General features: G+C 47.4%; 2 protein-coding genes and 1 long non-coding RNA gene across 5 annotated transcripts; 1 reads left to right on the forward strand and 2 right to left on the reverse strand.

The window, feature by feature from the left end:
- Nucleotides 1–94: 94 nt before the first annotated feature.
- On the reverse strand, nt 95–3,930 carry PREB (prolactin regulatory element binding). 3 transcript variants are annotated; one of them, XM_086700212.1, is made up of 9 exons: nt 3,558–3,930; nt 2,773–2,965; nt 2,365–2,585; nt 2,104–2,184; nt 1,880–2,004; nt 1,507–1,680; nt 1,292–1,364; nt 943–1,120; nt 95–770 (listed from the first exon to the last, which is right to left on the reverse strand). In XM_086700212.1, the coding sequence occupies exons 1-9, from the start codon at nt 3,690–3,692 to the stop codon at nt 676–678; spliced, it is 1,275 nt and encodes a 424-aa protein (XP_086556338.1). In that variant the 5' UTR covers nt 3,693–3,930; the 3' UTR covers nt 95–675. The 3 variants fall into 3 exon arrangements, with proteins under 3 accessions (XP_086556338.1, XP_025783059.1, XP_025783061.1); XM_025927274.2 differs by having other exon boundaries at nt 943–1,102; nt 3,558–3,929; XM_025927276.2 differs by lacking the exon at nt 943–1,120 and having other exon boundaries at nt 3,558–3,929.
- Nucleotides 3,931–4,366: 436 nt separating this feature from the next.
- Nucleotides 4,367–5,623, forward strand: LOC147582312 (uncharacterized). Its single transcript, XR_015248961.1, has 2 exons — nt 4,367–5,080; nt 5,349–5,623. It is a non-coding gene; the product is annotated as an uncharacterized LOC147582312 (long non-coding RNA).
- A 4,376-nt stretch (nt 5,624–9,999) lies between these two features.
- Nucleotides 10,000–12,547, reverse strand: PRR30 (proline rich 30). Its single transcript, XM_025927426.2, has 3 exons — nt 12,182–12,547; nt 12,053–12,105; nt 10,000–11,798 (listed from the first exon to the last, which is right to left on the reverse strand). The coding sequence occupies exon 3, from the start codon at nt 11,439–11,441 to the stop codon at nt 10,242–10,244; it is 1,200 nt and encodes a 399-aa protein (XP_025783211.2). The 5' UTR covers nt 11,442–11,798; nt 12,053–12,105; nt 12,182–12,547; the 3' UTR covers nt 10,000–10,241.
- Between the last annotated feature and the right edge of the window lie 9,384 nt (nt 12,548–21,931).

Below are 21,931 nucleotides of genomic sequence, written 5' to 3' on the forward strand. Positions count from 1 at the left end.
CCTCTCTCTCTGGCCCTCCCCTGTTCATGCTCTGTCTCTCTCTGTCCCCAAAATAAATAAAAACGTTGGAAAAAAAAAAAAAAAAAAGAAAAAAAAATATCAACTTTTCCTGCTGAATGTGCTGAGGTTCATTTTCCCTTTTCTCAAGGGTAGGGAAGACCATCCAGGAACTTATTGTATATGTCACCTGGCTGGCTTGGAGCTACCCGGCTGGACCCAGAGATTACTGCCTGGGTCTTCCTTTTGCCCCTTCCTTCCCTAACGGCAAGTCCCAGGCCAGTGCTTGCTTCAGCAAACGCCAGGGGTTCACGTGAAGACCCAAGTGATGGACAGCAGTACCTCCAGGTTCTTGGGCATCCTCACATATTTCTGGAGAAAGGACAAGCTCAACTTTGGAGCCTCTGGCAGGCAGAGGAAGAATGCAGGTGGTGTGGCCTGGCCTTCAGATACCACTGTCCTGGGAGGATCCACGGATGAAGAATGAAGGGTTCTCAGGATTCAGAGTCACACAGAGCCATAGCCAAGCTTTAAGTGGGCAGGGCAGGCAGTGCCCGTCAGTCTCATCAGAGGAACGCCAACTATGGATTCAGGTGGAATGAGCAATGGGGTTCAGGCCTCCACTCTGTTCTAGAAGGTAGTAATGTCCAGGCCCCTGATTCCCTAAGAGCAGAAAGGCTAAAGAAAACCTGGAAACACACTCTGGAGCAGCAGGATGGTCATAACAATAAGTCCGACACATAGCAGGAGCAGCAGCCACACAGGAACACTCCCTGCAGGAGGGGTAAGGGAAGAAGTCAGCAGGCAAAGGGGCTTCACAGCCCTACGAACAAAACCATTCAAGAAGGGGACAGATGGCTACAAACAAGCGGCCCATTCTCTAAGGGGCAAGTTTTTGCTATAGCTAGAGGTAGGGCGGTACCCACCCCCATCCCAATGACTCACTCCGTGAGGGCAGCAAGTGCAGCTGGCAACGACTATCCACAGCCACAGAGAACAGGGCAGTTTCATGGAAGCCAAGGAGCTCTGGACCACGACCCTTCTCAGGTAGAAAGGCCACATCTGTCACGACAATGCCATGAGCCTCCCTCACATAATAGAGGCGCTGGAGACAGGAGAAGAACTATTGACGGATGGCCCTGTTCAGAACATTCCCCTAGAAAACAATCTCCCTGTCCCCAGATGGCTTTTCCTCTAGAGCTGGGCCAGACCCTTCCTACACACTTAGGTTCGAGCAGGCCCAGAGTCCCCACCCCAAAGAGCCCTCAGGGCTGTGCCCACCTTTACCCATTACCTGGAGAGAGAAAGCTATGTAGATGGCAACAGAGCCAGTGACTGTGCCCAGGCCTAGGAAGGTGCCCGATTCACTGCAACAAAAAATAAAGTGCTCACTGTCCCGGGGGCCTATGCAGCAACATTCACCAATAGTACTCTTCAGAGCCTCAGACAGGACATCCTTCCAAGCTCCCCAGGCACCCCACAACCAGCCAAGTCACCACTGTCTCACACCTGACACTAAGGCAGGAGATGACTTCATGGCCGCAGGACTTAGTCCGAAGGGGCAAGAAGGTGGAGCCATCCCAGGCTGTGAGGTAGCAGGGTGGGGGCTGGCGCAGACGCTTGTGGGGAATCTGCACTGTGAAGAGTCGCAGCCTGGCAGGCTGGTCTGGAACCTGCCCAAACCTGGGGGCCAGGTGAGAGGATATTCAGCTCCTGGGGCCTGCTCAGCCCTTCTCAGAGGTTTGTGCCCTCCTGCACCCTGGTCAGGCCTGGGGTAACACCCACCAAGGCTACAATCCTCCCCAGCTTCCCCCCAGTCTCTTCCCTCTCCCCCACCACATCTAGGCTGTGCCTCTTTTAGCTACCCTCTGGGGTCTCACACCTGCAGGCCTGGTAGCGGTAAGGCGTGTTAGAAAAGGTGGGTCCGTTCTCTTGCCAGTGCAGCTGTGTCACCAGCTGATCCTTCTGCCACACGGAGGCCTTAAGGTCCCAGCCCACAGTTACCAACTAGTCAGGAATCAAGATTCCAAGGATGGACAGTTAGGGGATCCACTTACTGGACAAGCAGCATAATCACCTACTTTTTTGACACTCTCACTTCCTCACCTTGCCATCAGGCCCCAAAGCCAGGTCCTCAATCTCTCCTTCATGGGCTCTGAACTCCAGAACTTTCTCTAGGCTGGGTACCTGCGACCAAACCACCATCATGGTTACCCTAGGTACCCAGCAAGGGTGCAATGATCCCCACCCTTCTTTTTTTCTGCCACTCAGTACAGGCTCCACTCAAGTTTCCCAGAACCATGATCAGTTCATCACAATCTGACCTTGCTGCTACTGACACTCATCCTCTAACCCACAAAACCACACCTTCCAGATACGAACGTAGCCATCCGTCCCTCCAGTGGCGAGCAGGGTGTTATCGTGGTTGAAGCATACAACTTTTTGCAACGGATCAGGGCTGAAGTCTGTCTGCACCGCTTGCAAATTCTCTACACTGAGTTCTACCCCCTCCTGGTGGGTTTCAGCTCCAGACTTCTTCTCTACTGGGGCTGCCCCCTTCCTCTGTCGTGGCCCCTGTTCCTTGCAACCTGAAATACAAAGAGTCTGCCAGGTTTCAGGGCCCTATAGTAAGTAGTACTTGCCCCCTCCCTAGTAGTGAACATCCAGCTTCTTGCCTGCTACCATAACCCACTTCCAACCCCTTTTTTTGGAACCAAAAATAAGTGATCTTACTCATTTAACCCTTACCCCAAAGCTAAAGAGGGAGCTTCTCACCTGCCTTCTCTGTCTTGTTTTTGCCCTTCTGCTGATGGGCCTGGAAGCGCAGAAGCTGACAGTGGGCATCCTGCCCTGCAGCAAGGATGTTACCAGCCAGCGCCAAGTTCATGGTAGCCCGTGTCTCTGTGTCATGAGAGTGTAGCAAAGAGGCGCTCAGGCGCCCATTAATTTGTTCTAGCTGCAGAAAGTGCTGTGGAAGAGGGAACCAGGGTGAGCAAGGTGCAGGGGCGCCCAGGATGTAAGGACAACCTTACATCCTATAATCTAAAGCCCTATCTCTTTGCTTACTACAGTTTCTACTTAAAAGGCTTTTCCCAGCCTGCTTGCTTCTTTCCTTTTCTTTCTTTCTTTGGAACCTCACAAATCTGTACAGAAAGGAGGGTTGGGATTAATACCTGCAGTTTACAAAATAATTGGGTAATCCTCAGAAGAGTGAAGAACCCTTGCCTAAAGACCAAATGCAGCACCCTTGCCGCTGCTAGAAAGCAGAGACACAGGTCTATGCGATCTCCCCAGAAAAGACCAGGATAAGACCCCTGGAGCTGCTTGTGAGGTTGAGTTGAAGCGTTCCTGCCTAAGCGGTGTCGTGTGCTGTTTTTACTCCACTTTACGATTCGTGGTAAGTTCTCAGGTGAAATTCCCGCCAGGGCGCCGGGCTTTCCACCGGGGAGGGGGCAAGCTAGAAATGCAGCTAGTGTGCAGCCGGAGGTACAGCCCACCCCCAAGACCCCTTATCCCCGTCGCCCGTGCCGTGACCGGCCCCAGTGTCCCTGAGCTCTCACCACGCCATTCTTTATGCCCGTCTTGGCAGCGCCTCCTCCGCCCGCAGCGATGAGCAGCCCCGCGCTGGGGTCGACCTGAAGCGCGTACAACGGGAACGGGGCCCGGTACAGCTCGGGCGCCCGGCGCCGGCCCATCCTGCTCGCCGCGCGCTTCACTGTCCGCACCGGGGCACCCGGGACATGCCACGCCCGGCTTTCGACCACTCGCCCTGCCGCGATTCAACTTGAGCCCGTCGCCGCCAGGAGGATTCTCGACTGCTTCCTCGCACCCTCGGAGTTGCCAAAACTCTTCACCACACTCAGGAATCCATATCTCCGCCCCGAGCGGTCTTAACCCTGTCCGGTGAACGCGCAGTGCGCACGCGCACTTAGCCCTGGGCTCTCCTTGCGCAGGCGCAGACCCGCCAATACGCGTCAGCACTAGCGGGCATCGGGATGACGCAAGTCCCGCGCCAAGATTCTGTCCGCCTGGGTCGTGAGTCTCCGTCGTGTTTGCGTGGGGTCAAAGAGGCAGGCTCCCCTTCCAGGGGATGTGCTTGGTGATTCTGGGGGAGGAGGGGAGCTAATAAAGGTTAAAAGAGGCTAATAAACCTTTACAAAAAGAAATCCTTGGATGCTCCTGGCTGTCAGTCCCAGGGCATGCTTCCCTTGATCTCTGTGTTGTCAATTCGAGCCCCACCTTGGGCGTAGAGATTACTTAAAAATAAAATCTTAAAAAAAAAAAAAAAATCTTGGATTAGGGTTGTCCCCATTTCAGGAGTGATACCTGATGTGGAAGTGGGGTGGGGGGTGGGGTGGTCAGAGCGGATGACCAAGAAAGAATTCTTGAGACGTCTTTGGTGCAAAAAGGTGGTTTTATTGAAGCCCAGGACAGGACCCTTGGGCAGAAAGAGCTGCACTGGCGCTGTGAGGGGTGACTGATGGATGATACACTTTCAAGTTGAGAGGCGGTTAGGGACAGCGTAAGCCTCCAAGGTATTTTGGAAGCTAGGTTTCCAGGACCCTGAGGGGGCTAGCTGTTGTTAGGAAAACGTCATTTATTACTGGTCAGTAAAACCTCAGTCACAGATGCTTCAGATGTATACCAGTGGGCCATATATGCTTCGAGCATGATTGCCAACATGTATCTTGAGGGGTAGAGATAAAGATTCCAAAGGAATTTTTATATGTTAAATTAGATCTACAGGATCCTAGAGGGGCGGGACAATGTTAAGCTAAGACTGACTTTTGCCCTTAGCAAAGTGTCAACACGGAGGCAGTCGAGTTTCCAGAGATCACTCTGCCTGTCTCAAGGAATTGTCAGTTGTAAGGAAATTTAATTTTTTCTTTTGCCTTTGTTTCCTACACCAATACACAAGTGCAGCCTTTACCTTTTACCCCAGAGAGGAAGTGATGTGTCCCAGGTCACACACTTTGGAAATTTCACATTTGGGAACTTGAACTGTGTCTCTTGCCTTTTCATGGAGGCAGCATGGACTTTAAAGTAAAATTGGCTTCAAACTCGGAATCCACTGCTTCCTAGTGTGAGGAAACCACTATTTACCTTAACAAATCACCTCAGCTCTGTGGTTGGCGGATGTGAGAACCGGCCATGCTTGCAGCTCTGTGACAAGGGAGACGATTCATTTTCAGAAATACCAAATAAGAGCTGAGCTGTCTAGTTACCAGTAGGCTTACAACCTATTGGAAATCTATATGAACTCCCCCTCCCCCCATGGAGCCTCAAACCCTTAGACACTTCACTTCCTGATTCTTCTAACCCTCTCCGTTTTGCGGGCTTATTTTCCAAAGGCTTTGCGAGAGCATGCGCCAAAGAACAAAGGAGGGACTGAAAGTCTCTGCGTCACCTCGGGAAATGTACATATGTTCCAAACAGACTACTTTTTGCCTTACGTGGGCATAGGCGAAGTCTGGGTAAGGCTGTAACCTCCATTGTACCCCGCCAATGAGGAATCAGGAGGGACTTGCACGCTAGGAAATAAATTGTTTGCTGTAACTACACCAGATGTGCCCGTCCATCACACCCGCTCTTGCAAGAATGTTGATTAAATCCTCGCTTCACTGTGCTCCGAGTCTCCACGTCCCTCCTTTGATTGGGTCAGTGGCCTTATTTCTCACATGCATTCAGGGGTTTGGGAATGGGGATTGCTCTATGCTGACACCCTCAGAGGGAGGTGACTTGGCTCCCAGGCAGGGTAAGTCTCTTTTCTGCCTGACATCCCACCTTCCTGAGGGGGGCCACTTGGGTTTCTGATCTTCAACATGAGTACTCTTAATGTTTCTCTTCAAGTGAACCCTAGGAATGTCCATCCCTTCAAGGAGACACCTCCTGCTGCTCCCCTGGCTGCCTAAGCATCTGTGTGTGTGTGTGTGTGTGTGTGTGTGTGTGTGTGATGTTTATTGCTTTATTTTTGAGAGAGAGAGAGCAAGCACAAGTGGGGGAGGGGCAGAGAGAGAAGGAAACACAGAATCTGAAGCAGGCTTGAGGCTCTGAGCTGTCAGTTCAGGGCCCTATCTGGGGCTTGAACCCATGAACTATGAGATCATGACCTGAGCTGAATTTGGATGCTTAACCAACTGAGCTACCCAGGTACTCCAGTATGAATCCTTGTTAACCTAATATGATAGGGAAAGATAGGATAAAATAGGCAGAGAGAGAAAGATTAGGACCTGAGGTCCCTGGATGGGGAAAAACATATATTTTGGATCAATGCTGGGAGGGTCTGACCACAGTAAACCCCGTTGGGCCTAAGATTCCTCTCAAGAATGTAACAGACAATCCAACAATACATTAAAAAAATTATTCGGGGCGCCTGGGTGACTCAGTCAGTTGAGTGTCCGACTTCAGCTCAGGTCACGATCTCGCGGTCCGTGAGTTCGAGCCCCGCGTCAGGCTCTGGGCTGATGGCTCAGAGCCTGGAGCCTGCTTCCGATTCTGTGTCTCCCTCTCTCTCTGCCCCTCCCCCGTTCATGCTCTCTCTCAAAAATGAATAAATATTAAAAAAAATTTTTTTTTAATTATTCATCATGACCAAGTGGGATTTATACCTGGGATTCAGGGCTGACTCAATATCCACAAAACAATCAATGTGATACATCACATCAATAAAAGAAAGGACAAGAACCACATGACCCTCTCAATAGATGCAGAGAAAGCATTTCACAAAATACAGTATCCTTTCTTGATAAAAACCCTCAAGAAAGTAGGGATAGAAGGATCATACCTCAAGATCATAAAAGCCATGTATGAAAGACCCACCACTAATATCATCCTTAATGGACAAAAACTGAGAGGTTTCCCCCTAAGGCCGGGAACAAGACAGGGATGTCCACTCTCGACACTGTTATTCAAGATAGTATTGGAAGCCTTAGCTTCAGCAATCAGACAACACAAAGAAATAAAAGACATCCAAATCAGCCAGAAGGAGGTCAAACTTTCACTCTTTGCAGATGACATAATACCCTGTATGGAAAACCCAAAAGATTCCACCAAAAAACTGCTAGAACTGATCCATGAATTCAGCAAAGTTGCAGGATATAAAATCAATGCACAGAAATCGGTTGTATTCCTATACACCAATATGAAGCAATTCCTATACACAAAATGAAGCAATAGAAAGAGAAATCAAAGAATTGATCCAATTTACAATTGCACCAAAACCCATAAAATACCTAGGAATAAATCTAACCAAAGAGGTGAAAAATCTATACACTGAAAAGTATAGAAAGCTTATGAAAGAAATTGAAGAAGACACACACACACACACAGGGGAAAAAGATTCTATGCTCCTGGATAGGAAGAACAAATATTGTTAAAATATCAATACTACCCAAAGCAATCTACATACTCAATGCAATCCCTATCAAAATAATACCACCGTTCTTCACACAGCTAGAACAAACAATCCTAAAATTTGTATGGAACCAGAAAAGACCCCAAATAGCCAAAACAATCTTGAAAAAGAAAACCAAAGCAGGAGGCATCACAATTGCGGACTTCAAGCTGTATTACAAAGCTGTAATTATCAAGACAGTATGGTACTGGCACAAGAACAGACACTCAGATCAATGGAACAGAATAGAGAAGCCAGAAATGGACCCACAAACATATGGCCAACAAATCTTTGACAAAGCAGGAAAGAATATCCAATGGAATAAAGACAGTCACTTCAGGAAATGGTGCTAGAAAAACCAGACAGCGACATGCAGAAAAATGAACCCGGACCACTTTCTTACACCACACACAAAAACAAACTCAAAACAGATGAAAGACCTAAAGGTAAGACAGGAAGCCATCAAAACCCTAGAGGAGAAAGCAGGCAAAAACCTCTTTGACCTTGGCCGCAGCAACTTCTTACTCAACACGTCTCTGGAAGCAAGGGAAACCAAAGCAAAAATTAACTATTGGGACCTCATCAAAGTCAAAAACTTCTGCACAGTGAAGGAAACAATCAGCAAAACTAAAAGGCAATCGAAGGAATGGGAGAAGATATTTGCAAATGACATATCAGATAAAGAGTTAGTATCCAAAATCTACAAAGAACTTATCAAACTCAACACCCAAAAACAAATAGTCCAGTGAAGAAATGGGCAAAAGACAGGAGTAGACACTTCTCCAAAGAAGACATCCAGGTGGCCAACCGACACGTGAAAAAATGCTCCACATCACTCATCATCAGGGAAATACAAATCGAAACCACAATGAGATACCACCTCACACCTGTCAGAATGGCTAACATGAACAACTCAGGCAACAACAGATGTTGGCGAGGATGCGGAGAAAGAGGATCTCTTTTGCACTGCTAGTGGGAATGCAAACTGGTGCAGCCACTCTGGAAAGCAATATGGAGGTTCCTCAAAAAATTAAGAATAGAACTACCCTACGACCCAGCAATTGCACCACTAAGTATTTATCCAAGGGATACAGGTGTGCTGTTTCAAAGGGACACATGCACCCCCATGTTTACAGCAGCACTATCAACAATAACCAAAGTATGGAAAGAGCCCAAATGTCCACCGACTGATGAATGGATAAAGAAGATGTGGTATGGTGTAATACAATGGAGTATTACTCGGCAATCAAAAAGAATGAAATCTTGCCATTTACAACTATGTGGATGGAACTAGAGGGTATTATACTAAGCAAAATTAGTTGGAGACAGACAAATATCATGACTTCGCTCATATGAGGACTTTAAGATACAAAACAGATGAACATAAGGGAAGGGAAGCAAACAATAATATAGAAACAGGGAGGGGGACAAAACATAAGAGACTCTTAAATATAGAGAACAAACAGCGTTGCTGGAGGGGTTGTGGTGGGGAGATGGGTTAAATGACTAAGGGGTGTTAAGGAATCTACTCCTGAAATCATTGTTGCACCATATGCTAACTAACTTTGATGTAAATTAAAAAATAAATAATTTTCAAAAAAGGGATGTAACAGACACCATCTACTCCCCCTCAGGTTTCCCTCAGGAATTTGACAAAAGAGCTGATTAAAAATAAGTAGACCATAGGGGCGCCTGGGTGGCGCAGTCGGTTAAGCGTCCGACTTCAGCCAGGTCACGATCTCGCACTCCGTGAGTTCGAGCCCCGCGTCAGGCTCTGGGCTGATGGCTCGGAGCCTGGAGCCTGTTTCCGATTCTGTGTCTCCCTCTCTCTCTGCCCCTCCCCCGTTCATGCTCTGTCTCTCTCTGTCGCAAAAATAAATAAATGTTGAAAAAAAAAACAAAAAAAATTTAAAAAAATAAATAAATAAATAAGTAGACCATAAAATGTATGGCCCACAAGGAATGGTACGGCCATAGGCCACACCTCATACAGTGGAAACAAGCCAATCAGGAATGGACAACCCAGCACCTAGAGCTATCAAGCCAATAAGGGTAAAACCTGAGAAGGAACAAGGGGGGAGGGAATGGGTGTGTGTGGAGGGGGGGTGGGGGGCAGTGACCAGAACCTTATAAAAGAAAGACCCTTGCCTATAGTCCACGGACATTCACTTTCGAATGGCCCCTCTCTGTAAAGAGAGCTTTCATACTGTTCTTCTTTCTGATCTTAAATTCGAATACACTTTTACCTGCTACTCATTTTGTGTCCATCTCTTCATTCTTTGAAGCGGCGAGACAATGAATCCCAGGTGTGGAGGTAAAGAATCCTGCAACACTAACGTGCACTCCGAGGAAGGGGCCCACGGCTCCATCTTTGGGGATGCCATTATCTGTGCCACCAAACTGAATTAAACGTGTGAAGAGCCTTGCAGAACCCTCTGAATGTCTCAGGTGCTCATGCCTTATGGATCCCATGCCGTCCTCAGATATACGGTAACAACTCTCCCCGGCCGCTCTGGTTCCTTTGACTCTCCCCCTCCCCTTCTTTAGTTGTGGCCCCCTGTAGGTTCAGCTACCCACTGTGTCTGCTGTGCAGGACGCAAACACAAGTGCTGCAGGGTCAGGCTTTATTGGATACACTGAAGGCTGAATGGGGTCTCGGGTGCCCTTCGTCCTCTTCAGCCAGGAGAGAGCAGACTCCATAAGGGGCTCCCAGGGTTCAAGGCTGGAGAACACACCTGACCTCCGGCCAGCCAGCCCTTCAGGGAGTCTCGGGGGCTCCCTGAGTTCTGGAGCCTGGTGGGGGCAGTGGGGTTCAGAGGAGGTACTCCAGGGAGCCTCCTTGTCTCTGGAACTAGAGTGGCGACTTTCGGAGAATGGGCTCTGAAGAGGCAGGACTCTTTCGGGCAGAGGACGGCCTGGGCTTCAGGGAGACAGTGGCCTGTTTTGGTGCCTGCGGTAAAGGCCCTGAAAAGCGCATAGAGTGTGTAGATCTGAGGCTCCTGGTGGGGGAGGGTGGGCCCCGGGCTGGATCTGCCCGCGCCTGAGCCACCGGTACGTGAGCTGCTGGGGCCTGGGACGCCTGGGTTTGATACCCACGGGCCTGAGCGGCCTTGCCCTGTGGACCTACTTCCTCTGGCCTTCTTTCTGGCAACAGGTGCAAGGCCCTGGCCTGGCCCCGAGGCAGGCGGAGGCCGAAGCCAATGCCTAGGCGGAGTGGTCCGGATTCCTGGCCCTGCGCACAGGGCAGTAGTTGGGGGAAGGCAAGCAGCCGGGGTCCGGTCTTGTACCTGGAGATGGGGCACGTGGGGCTGCGGGGCTTGAGACACACCAGGCATATAGGATATTCTACAACTGGGGCCTGGCCAGTTGTGCCTAGCCACAGGTGCTGCAAAAGCAGTAGCCGCAGGTCGTGTGCAATGCGGCGGTGCCCCAGATGGGCCACTAGGGCCTGGGCCAGGGCTCCCGGGTCCATGAACTCTGCAGGGTCCCTCTGGCTTGCCACGCATCCCCCCACCACCCCAGGGGACCCGGTGTCCCTGTACTGGCGCCAGGGCCATGTCTGCCTCTTCCCGTGGACCCCAGGAGAAGGAAGGCTGGGGGCCGGGGAAGTGACAGTGGAGCTGGGGTGGTACCCTGGGTTGGAAGGAGACAGACGGTGAGAGTGGGGGAGAGAGTCGTTCTGTAGCTGAGTGGGAGAGGAGGAAGAAGTAGGAGGAAGGGAGGGGTATAGCTGGCGGGTGGGAGAGGAAGAGCGTGTGAGGGAGAGAGAGAGGTAATTCTGATGAAAGAAAGTGGGGGAACTTGGGAGGGAGGAAGAGTAGGGATGTAGGACAAAGTCAGAACCTGAGTCAGAGTTGTAGAAATGGGAGCCAGGAGAGTGGGACCGTGGGGGAGGGGAGCAAGGTGGGTGAGAGGGAGGGAGCGACGGCTGGGGAGGCAGAGGCTGCAGGTTGCCAGAAGACAAGTCCACAAGTTGTGAGGAGCCCTGAGGGGGGCGCCCAGGGGGTGCTGTGTTCTGTGGCAGCACCTCGTCCTTGTTTTGAGGCAACATTGCCTTGAATCCAGAAGGGACTGGGGCCTCAAGACCAGAGATTAGAGACCTAGCAGAATCAGGACAGTATCTCGGAGGCCAGACCTGGCGGAGAAATCAGGGCCTTCTGTGCGCAAGTGTGACTCCAGCCTGGTGTCGGTGCTGCTGTTGGTTGAGGACAAGGAGACACCCAGCCCTGTAGCACTAGGCTCTCCGAGTGTTCAGGCAGGCACTTGGATCTAAACTTGGCCTCTCACTTTGCAGTCAGCCATTGACGAGGGATATATGGGGATAGAGAATCAGAGCTGCCTCTTGGGAGCTGAGGGGCAGCAGTAATCATCTGGGTGGGCCAGGGAGGAAGAACACAGCCCATGGGACCTGTAGAGAAAGAACGAGAACCTAAGATATTGGGAGAATTGGTCCATTTCTGGCTCTGAAGGCTGATTTACTAAGACCCTGAATCCATGTCACCTTTGGGGTCACAAGAGCTGGAAAAATGCTCCACGGAAAGTGAGAGCCGAGGAGGAGAAGAAGGGAGGTGGGAGGTAGAATGGAGTTGGAGGAGGGGGCTTAAGGATGGCTGCTGAGATGGGACTAGAAATTGGGGGTGTTCTGGTGATGTGAGCTCTTACCAATGAGGGTTCCTCCAGGCTGTTTCGCAAGGCACTTCAGCAATTGAGGGAACCTGGGAGAAAGAGGAACAGTCACCAAACGGTGGATACACCCCCCTCTGTCCCCAGTATCTGTCACCCTAAACTCACTCTGACTCAGATTTCTGTTGGAGCCGTGCCCTCAATGCTCCTTCACCCAGGAAGAAGTCTTCTGTTACAGGCTTTTGCTGTCCTCAACCTGAATCAAGGATTCTGCAAGCATCCTGGTTTCCTGCCCACTTTGGTTTCCGTGACCCCTCGTCACCCCTAATGCTGATGTCCTCTGGCTCAGCCTGGTCCTGGCTGAGATGGCTGAGCACACCCAGAAATAGCAATACCAGTGGGGCCAGCTGGTGAAAGCCTGTGGAAGACCGGGCTTCGTCTAAGGGGTGGCGTTGCCACCCCCATTGGGAGCCAGGAACCCCATTCCCTGGGGGAAGTTCTCCCTGGCATCTAGTGCCTATGTCACAAAGGTCAGGTGCTGACATAATACACTCTCCTCCTCAAGGCTCTAGGGCCTTCTTTCAGAGATCGTCAAAGGCTGGTCCTTGACAAAACTGAAGCAGACAAAATTCTTTGGGGCACTCGGTCTCCCTTTCAGGCCCCAATCCTCCCCCTGCTCTCTGCCCATATACTTTACATTTCCTACCCCTTCCTACATCCAGGGTCCTCTCCAACCACACAGCCTATGTGGGCCAGGCTCTCCCTTCAATTTGCTATTTTCTTTTGCTTTCTGAGCAGTGCTTGTGCTCTACATTGGTTCCCCCATCTGGGATATACTTCTATAGTTTAATAACTATTTTCTTAGCAGCTTTAATGAGATATAACTCATATACCATACAGCCCACCCATTTAAAGTGTGCAATTCGCTGTTTTCTAGTTTACTCACAGGTTGTGCAACTATCACATCTAAGCATGTTTTTCTTTTTGATGCTATCTACATCTAGATAGATGATAGATATAGATATATCCTAGCGGTGTTTCTCTAGAAAATGGTTTCATTTAAGGTATCTATTTTTATTGACATATAGATTATATATATTTACGGTGATAGATATATAGATATTATAAGAAATTGGTTCATGTATCTATGGAGGCCGAGAAGTCCGAAGGTCTGCAGTCTGCAATTTAGATATCAGGAGAGCCGATGGCATAGCTACCCCAAGTCCAAAGGCCTGAGAACCAGGAGAGCAGATGGTGTAAGCTCCGGTTCAAATCTGAGCCCAAAGGGAAGAGAAAACTGATGTCCCAGCTTGAAGACAGTCAGGCAGAGAGAGTGAATTCTCCCTTATTCTGCCTCTTTTGTTCTACTCAGGCCTTCAATGATCCGACGAGGCTCACCCACATCAGGGAGGCAAGCTGCTTCACTCAGTCTACCGATTCAGACATTAATCTCAGCCAGAAACACCCTCACGGACACACCCACGTTAATGTTTAACTAAATATATGGGCACCCCATGGCTCAATCAAGTTAACACATAAAATTAACCATCACAATCTACAACTGAAAGATTAGATGCCCTTCCAAGGGGCTATGATACCTGTATTAAAGGAGGCTTTGCCCATATCAATATTTCTGATAGTCTTTTTTTCAGGTGCCCTGGAGTTTGTTTGTTTTTTTTAATTTTTTTTTTAAAACGTTTATTTATTTTTGAGACAGAGAGAGACAAAGCATGAACGGGGGAGGGTCAGAGAGAGGGAGACACAGAATCTGAAACAGGCTCCAGGCTCAGCACAGAGCCTGACGCGGGGCTCGAACTCACGGACCGCGAGATCATGACCTGAGCCGAAGTCGGCTGCCCAACCGACTGAGCCACCCAGGCGCCCCTGGAGGTTTTTTTTTTAGTCCAGGGCAAGTCATGATAAATTTAGGAATGAGTAAGAGTCGTGGCTTGTATAAAGTGACAGAAGGGCACTTATGGGTGGTGGGAAAGGAAAACCAGGCAAGATCTCAGACACGTCAGTTTTACGGAGGAGGAAATATGTGAGTTGAGATCCAGCCTTCAGGGATCGAGAGGCTTCCTGGAACATGGGACTTTTAGTGCTAAAACCAAGACAGCTCTGGAAAAACCGGGACAATTGGTCACACTAGAACTTGGGTCTTCTTGGAGAATATTCATGTTCCCCTCGGGGTATGAGAACCCCATTCTGGAGATGGCTGTTCAAACAAAAAACGTCTGTAGTAATTTCAATTTACACTAATGAATCTCTCCCCTAGTTTGTGCTAATTACCCTAATTACTTGGTTTGTGCTTAGTAAACCTTTATGGACTGAGTGAACAGAAGTTCTCCAAGCATTTGGCATCCAAGGTGGAAATGCGATATTGTAACGGACTTGTTTTAGTTTGCTAGTTATTTCCTGTTGTAGATATCATCTACCATGCACACCTCCCACCCTCCGTTTTCTAACCCTGGGCAAGAACACTGTGTATTATTTCCTCCAAATGCTATATAGCATGATCCTTCCAGAAATTTGCAAATGTTTCTTAAGAGGATGGATGGATGAATGAGTAAATTGGTAATTATTTAAGAGAATTTGACCTTTGCACTTTTTTCTTGTCCTTTCTTTTCTGTTTGAGTTGCACATATGATACGGAAGGAAGGGGCTGTTTACAGAACTACCTTGACTATTCTTGGAGAGATCATAATTATAAGAGAGGTGTCAGATAACTGCAGATAGGTAAATAATTTATTCAAAAGGGGGAAAAAGACAAATTCTAGGAGCTCAAATCAGTTTCTAGTTGCTTGCTAGGAAAATTTTATTTTATAATTTCTAACGTTTACTTATTTTTGAGAGAGAGAGAGAGAGTGTGTGCACAAGCGGTGGGGAGGGGCAGAGAGAAGAGAGGGAGACACAGAGTCTGAAGCAGGCTCCAAGCTGTCAACACTGAGCCTGACCCGGAGCGAGAACCCACAAACAGCGAGATCATGACCTAAGCCGAAGCAGGATGCTCAACTGACTGAGCCACCCAGGTGCCCCGGAGGAAAATTTTAAACTGGATTATTAAACAGAATGTATGTGAGCTCTGAGAAAGGAAACTGATGATCACAATGGCCAGAGTTGATTCAAGCAAAACAAATTGTGGAGAACATACGGCCATCTGGAAGTGGCATATATGCTGTGTCATCATGGAAAACAATTATATCTGGCTTTTTACTTTCCAGGATGAGAAATGTGCTCTTGACGTTGCCAGCTAAAACACAACAGCCTAAAGTAAGCGCCAGAATACCAATTTTTATTTTTGGGACAGAGAGAGACAGAGCTTGAACGGGCGAGGGGCAGAGAGAGAGGGAGACACAGAATCGGAAACAGGCTCCAGGCTCTGAGCCATCAGCCCAGAGCCCGATGCGGGGCTCGAACTCACGGACCGCGAGATCGTGACCTGGTTGAAGTCGGACGCTTAACCGACTGCGCCACCCAGGCGCCCCCAGAATACCAATTTTTAAAGAATAGTTCACGCAGACGGGAAATAATTCACTCTATAGTCTCTCTCTATAGTCTAGGTATTTGGGAAGACAAAATGATCCGAATCCGCATCATTGACTTACCATTGGAAATCATATGTTGCAGGGACTGACTTATTGCTTTCAACATCATCAGTATCCTCAAATCATATAGACAGACCTGCCTGGGAGCCAGAAAGATGTTTGATGCTTGGTCTCTGAACAAGGGAAGCTGAGAAAAGTAATGAATTAATTGCCTACTAGCACCCAGCTAAGGGGGTTAGTTTCATTCACATCAATAGAAATACTCAAATGGGGGCGCCTGAGTGGCGCAGTCGGTTAAGCGTCCGACTTCGGCCAGGTCACGATCTCGCGGTTCATGAGTTCGAGCCCCGCGTCGGGCTCTGGGCTGATGGCTCGGAGCCTGGAGCCTGCTTCCGATTCTGTGTCTCCCTCTCTCTCTGCCCCTCCCCCGTTCATGCTCTGTCTCTCTCTGTCCCAAAAATAAATAAAAAACGTTGAAAAAAAAAAGAAATACTCAAATAACGTTGGGCAAAGTTCTATCTTTTTTGAACGGTGCTGGAGTGAGCATGATCGGATTTGCCTCCATGACCCTTCTTTTCTTACTCTTCCAAAGTTGACTGACATATTCTTTCAAACTGGCTACTAAGGAGCCTTGTTAGATGGGAATTGAAACCTGCACACCAGTGCTCTGACCTACTGTGAGTTGCTTTTGCAGTTCAGCAAGGCAATATACTTCATCCCTAAGTGTTTGTAGGTACCCACATATACTCCTTGAGTACTTACCGCACATATTTTCCCACGTTGTTTTTATTTCCTACTTTGTAAATGAGTCTTATAACCTGGGAACGATAATAATCCCTATGTATTTTTTACGTTTATTTAGTTAAGTAATCTCCGCACCCAACATGGGGCTTGAACTCATGTCCCAGAGATAGGCAGCCACAGGCTCTTCTGACTGGGCTAGCCAGGTGCCCCTCCCTACATATTTTGATTTCATCAAGGCGTTGACTATTGTGCTGCAAAAATGTGAGCCAGCCTGTTGAACCACTATTGCTTTTTTGCCTTTTGTCTCTTATTGTTCTTTGAAGTATACAAATGATACACAAATAAATTTCAGTCTACAAAAGCCAAACAATACAGAAGTATCCAGGTAAAATTTAAAAGTTCTCCTTGGCACTCTTCCCATTTTTACTCTCTCCAGGGATCTTCACTGTTTGTCCTTTACTTTTGGATTTATCTAATATCTTGAGTTTATTAACTATAATTCAGTATCTCTGCTTATATATCTCTGTTTAATCTATCAGTTACTGAAAGGGGTGTGTTAAGATCAACTATAATTAATTTCTCTGTTCCTACATTTCTGTCCATTGTGCTTGATATATTTTTGAGGTGTGTTATCGGGTGCAAAAATGTGTTTATGATGACTGTCATCTCGTTCCATTGTTCTTCTTATCATTTAGCAAAACACAACAAATTTTAAGATAAGCCAACCAAGCTTTCTCCTCAGGAGTTGGAAAAATGAACACGAGGGCAAAAGTGAAGAAATGAGAGGGAAGAAAGTAAAAATGATCAGGCTAAAAATTAATGACACAGAGACTTAAAAATAATATAGTCACACTCATCAGGGTGGCAATTACAGAACAGAAAATAACAAGTGTTGGCGAATATGTGGAGAGATCGGAACACTCGTGTACTGCTGGTGAGAATGTAAAATGATACAGGTACTACGCAAAACAGTACAGTAGTTCCTCGAAAAATTAAAAATAGAATTATCACACGATCCAGCAATTCCACTCTTGGGTATGTGCCCCAAAGAATTGAAAGCAGGGTCTCAAAGAGATACTTGGAGACCCATGTGCATAGCAGCATTATTCACAGTAGCTAAAAGGTTTCTACAACCCAAGTGTCCATTGACAGATGAATAGATAAACAACAATTATATATACATACAACGGAATATTATTCAGCCTTTAAAAAGGAAGGAGATTCTGACACCTGCTTGCAATATGGATGAACCTTGTGGATGCACAAAGTGAAATAAGCCAGTCACAAAAGGACAAATATCATATGATTCCACTCATCTGAGGTACTTAGAAGAGTCAAATTCATAGACACAGAAAGTTCAATGGCAGTTGCCAAGGGCTGGGATTAGGGAGAATGGGGAGTTATTGTTTAATGAGTATAGAATTTCAATTTTGCAAGATGACAAACGTTGCGTGAGTGGATGGCAGTCATGTTTGCACAACAGTGTGATGTACTTAACGCCACTGAACTGTATACTTAAAATTGTTCAAAGGGTACATTTTATGTTATGTCACAATTTTTTATAAATAAACATTTTTTGGGGCGCCTGGGTGGCTCAGTCAGTTGGACGTCCTACTTCGGCTCAGGTCATGATCTCGCGGTCCGTGAGTTCGAGCCCCGCGTCGGGCTCTGGGCTGACAGCTCAGAGCCTGGAGTCTGTTTTGGATTCTGTGTCTCCCTCTCTCTGACCCTCCCCCATTCATGCTCTGTCTCTCTCTGTCTCAAAAATAAATAAACGTTAAAAAAAATTATAAATAAACATTTTTTTAAATATATAGAATACTTTTTAAGGAATAAAGGCTGGTCCTTGAAAAGATGGATAAGTGAGGCACACTTCCGGTAACACTAAGAACAAAAATAGAGTTGGGTACAAATGAAATACAGGACAAAGAAAAGGGGTGGGGGAAGCATCTAGACACATAATGGAGATTTAAAAATAAGAAGGGACACCTGGGTGGCTCAGTCCATTAAGCATCTGACTCTTGGTTTTGGCTCAGGTCATTATCTCACAGTTCATTTGTTTGAGCCCTGAGTTGGGCTGCACGCTGACAGTGGAGCCTGCTTGGGATTCTCTCTCCTTCTTTCTCTGCCCCTCCCCTACTCATAGACTCTCTCTTTCTCCTGAAAATAAATAAACTTAAAAAAAAGAAAAGACAGAAAAGAAAAAAAAAAGAAAAGAAAAGAAAAGAAGGAGGCGCCTGGGTGGCTCAGTTGTTAAGTATCCAACTCTTGATCTCAGTTTAGGTCATGATCTCATGGTTCATGAGAGCCCTCATTGGGTTTTGCACTTGGGATTCTCTGTCTCCCTCTCTTTCTGCCCCACCCACCACTTTACATACACTCTCTCTCTCAAATATAAGTAAATATTTTTTTTTTAATTTTTTTTTTAAAGTTTTTTATTTATTTTTGGGACAGAGAGAGACAGAGCATGAACGGGGGAGGGGCAGAGAGAGAGGGAGACACAGAATCGGAAACAGGCTCCAGGCTCCGAGCCATCAGCCCAGAGCCTGACGCGGGGCTCGAACTCACAGACCGCGAGATCATGACCTGGCCGAAGTCGGACGCTTAACCGACTGCGCCACCCAGGCGCCCCTCAAATATAAGTAAATATTTTTAAAAAATTCTTTAAAAAATAAGAAATACTTGAGGCATTAAGAGAAGTATGAGTGACTGTTCTAGCTAGAGGCGGAGGGATAAGGCTGCTCTTCCTGTCCCCTCCCACTGAACCCACAGCCAAGCAGAAGGATCCTGAGCTTGCCAAGCACTTCTTTTTCAAAGGGACTTCCACCAGTATCCAAGAGGTCATTGTTCCAAGTATAAAAACTCCTGAGAGATGGGGCTCAAGTTCTGAGGTGAAGACGATCCTACTCTGCATCCACTTCCTCGCTACACCTCAGTGAGAGCCAATTCCACCCAAGTGGGACTGTGCCTGGGCTTCTTCCTCAGCCGGTGATAGTGGGGGCTGATGGTGCTGTGCTGAAACAAAATCCAGGAAGAGGAGAACCTGTCATCAGCACTAGACGCCAACATAGAAGCCATGAGACCCAACTTCCACGAGTTACACTAGCTCCTGGGACCATACCTATGTCTGACCCAAGAAGTAGATATCCCAGACCAACTTCAAGAGAATACATGATAGGGAAGATGGGCCTTCACCCATCTGCTGCCTGTATTCCCCCTAAAGCCCACTTGGACCCGTGTGGTAGAAGCTGTCCTTGCTATATCCGTGGCCTCGCTGCTGGAGATGAAGCACAAGGCTATGACAGACTTGCACTCCACAGAGCCACCCACACATGCGTCTAGGTAGAACCATGCCCCAGAGATAGCCAAGAACAGCACGGACCTGAACTGTGCCCTGGAGATGAGTTTCACAACGCAGAACCCTACTGCCTTGAAGACCAGCTTGTTGAGTTCCAGTCTGCCTTCTCTGATGCCCGCCAGGGAACCTGTAAGATGATGGAGTACTAGAAATGACCTCTGCTCCTTCTGGCCTGGGAGGCACCACTCCTTGTATTTCAGTCTCACTCTCTCCTGGTTCACCACTTGGGGCTTTGTGGACACTGTTTTTCGCTGTGGAAGTTTTCCTTTCTACATCAGCATCCCTGCTATGGATGCAGTGCTGAGGCGGTAGACTGACACTCCCAGGTTCATCTGACCATGACCTTGCAGTCCTTCTGAGGACTGAGTCTTCAGGTGGAGGAGCTCCCTGAGGGTGTTCAGATCACCTAACTCTGAAAAGGCACTTGGCACAAGAAGATCTGTTTCCACATAGCTGCGAGTGTGGCTTTTTTCTTCCCTCCTACTTTGTGTCCTGCTGAGGCTCAGAAAATTTGGAGTCAGACCTCCCTCCTTCCCTGATGGGTAAGTTCCTACAGAGGGAAAGAGATCATACCCCTTTACCATACAGTAAGGGCTTCCACAGCTTCTCCTAAAGTCTGACGTTGGCATGGACCTGATTAAATTTCAGATGGAAGCTTCTGGAAGTCTGCCCTAGCAACAACTTCATGTCTTCTGAGAAAGAATATTGACCTGAAAGCCTAGAAATGCCCACCATTCATTCCATGGGCTACTCCTCATCTCACAGATGGTTAGAATGCAAGAAACTCAGGACTGCCCAATGAGCTCCCTGGTGGTGGTAGATTTTGGGGGAGGGGGCTTTTTGAATCTGTTCTCCGGAACTTGGGATGGGAGCCCCTGTTGACTTTTAGCTCATCACTGGAAGGTTGGTGTCTGATACCTTCAGAGTAGCTACATAAATATAGGAGGATAAAAGACAGTTCTTTTAGGTCTAAAAAACATCTTTTTGCTCTATCCTTCAAAATGATGTTCTTCTGTCCTGAGGTTCTGGGCAGTTCTCTCAAGATTAGAACGCTCTCTGACTGCAAGGGGGCTATACTTCCCGTAGATGACCTTGCTCTTTAGGAGTGCCATGACAGTTTCCTATGTTCTTGAGTTTCAACAGCAAAAAGGTTCATGTCCTAGGAATGGTTCTTATGCCTCTTAGAAGGTGTGGGTCTTTTGTGCAGATCTTGGAGATGTTTCACATCAGTCTTAGTCTTGCAGTCCAGCCACAGAACTGTTGGCCTGTTAGAGTCTCTGAAGCTTTGGGTTTTACCAGAGATCCAAGGTCATGCCCATTTTGTGGGCCAAGTGTTGTTCTTGGGCAAACTGGCCATTCTCAGAGTTCTACACTGTTCTCAGGGCTGAGGAATGCTTAGATTTTTTGAAGAAAATTTCTTCTGGATAGAACGTTTCTTTTTTTCTCATTTCCTTGGAGATAGGTTTCTAAAAGCATTTTGTTCATTAAAGTGTTAGAATTCCTTAATGAAATGGCTAAATTCAAAGAAATATAAAATACTAAGTATTGAAAAGGAACAGGCACTTCAATCAGTCAATAAGAAGCCAAAGAAATTGAATGAAAGTTAAAATTTCTTCCCCTCTTCACCAAAAGAAAACTAGTCCTAGTGGTTTTACAAGTAAGTTTTACCAGACTTCAAAAAAGAGTTAATTTCTATATTATGTAAAAAGTTGTTTCAGGGGCGCCTGGGTGGCTCAGTCAGTTGAGCGTCCGACTTTGGCTCAGGTCATGATCCCACAGTTCGTAAGTTCGAGCCCCACGTCGGGCTTTGTGCTGACAGCTCGGAGGCTGGAACCTGCTTCGGATTCTGTGTCTCCCTCTCTCTGCCCCTTTCCCACTCATGCTCTGTCTCTCTCTGTCTCTCAAAAATGAATAAACAAAAAAAATTTTTTTTAAAAAGTTGTTTCAGACAATAGGATAAGAGCAGCTAAACATCCGACTGTTAGTTTCAGCCCAGATCATGATCTCATGGTGGTGAATTCGAGCCTTGCACTGGGCCCTGTGCTGAGCATGCAGCCTGCTTAAGATTCTCTCTCCCTCTCTCTCTCTCTGCCTCTCCTCCCCACTCATGCTGTCTTTCAAAATAAATAAATAAACTTAAAAAAAATACTTTTACTTTTAAATTAAAAAAAAAAAGAAAATAGAATAAAAGGGAGAGCTACCCAGCTCATTTTATGAAGTTAGTGTAACCTTGATACCAAAACCAAATAATGACAGTTAAAAGAAAATTAG

This window comes from Puma concolor, chromosome A3 (genome assembly GCF_028749965.1).
Source record: "Puma concolor isolate L17-30 chromosome A3, mPumCon1.1.hap2, whole genome shotgun sequence".
Lineage (NCBI taxonomy): Eukaryota > Metazoa > Chordata > Mammalia > Carnivora > Felidae > Puma > Puma concolor.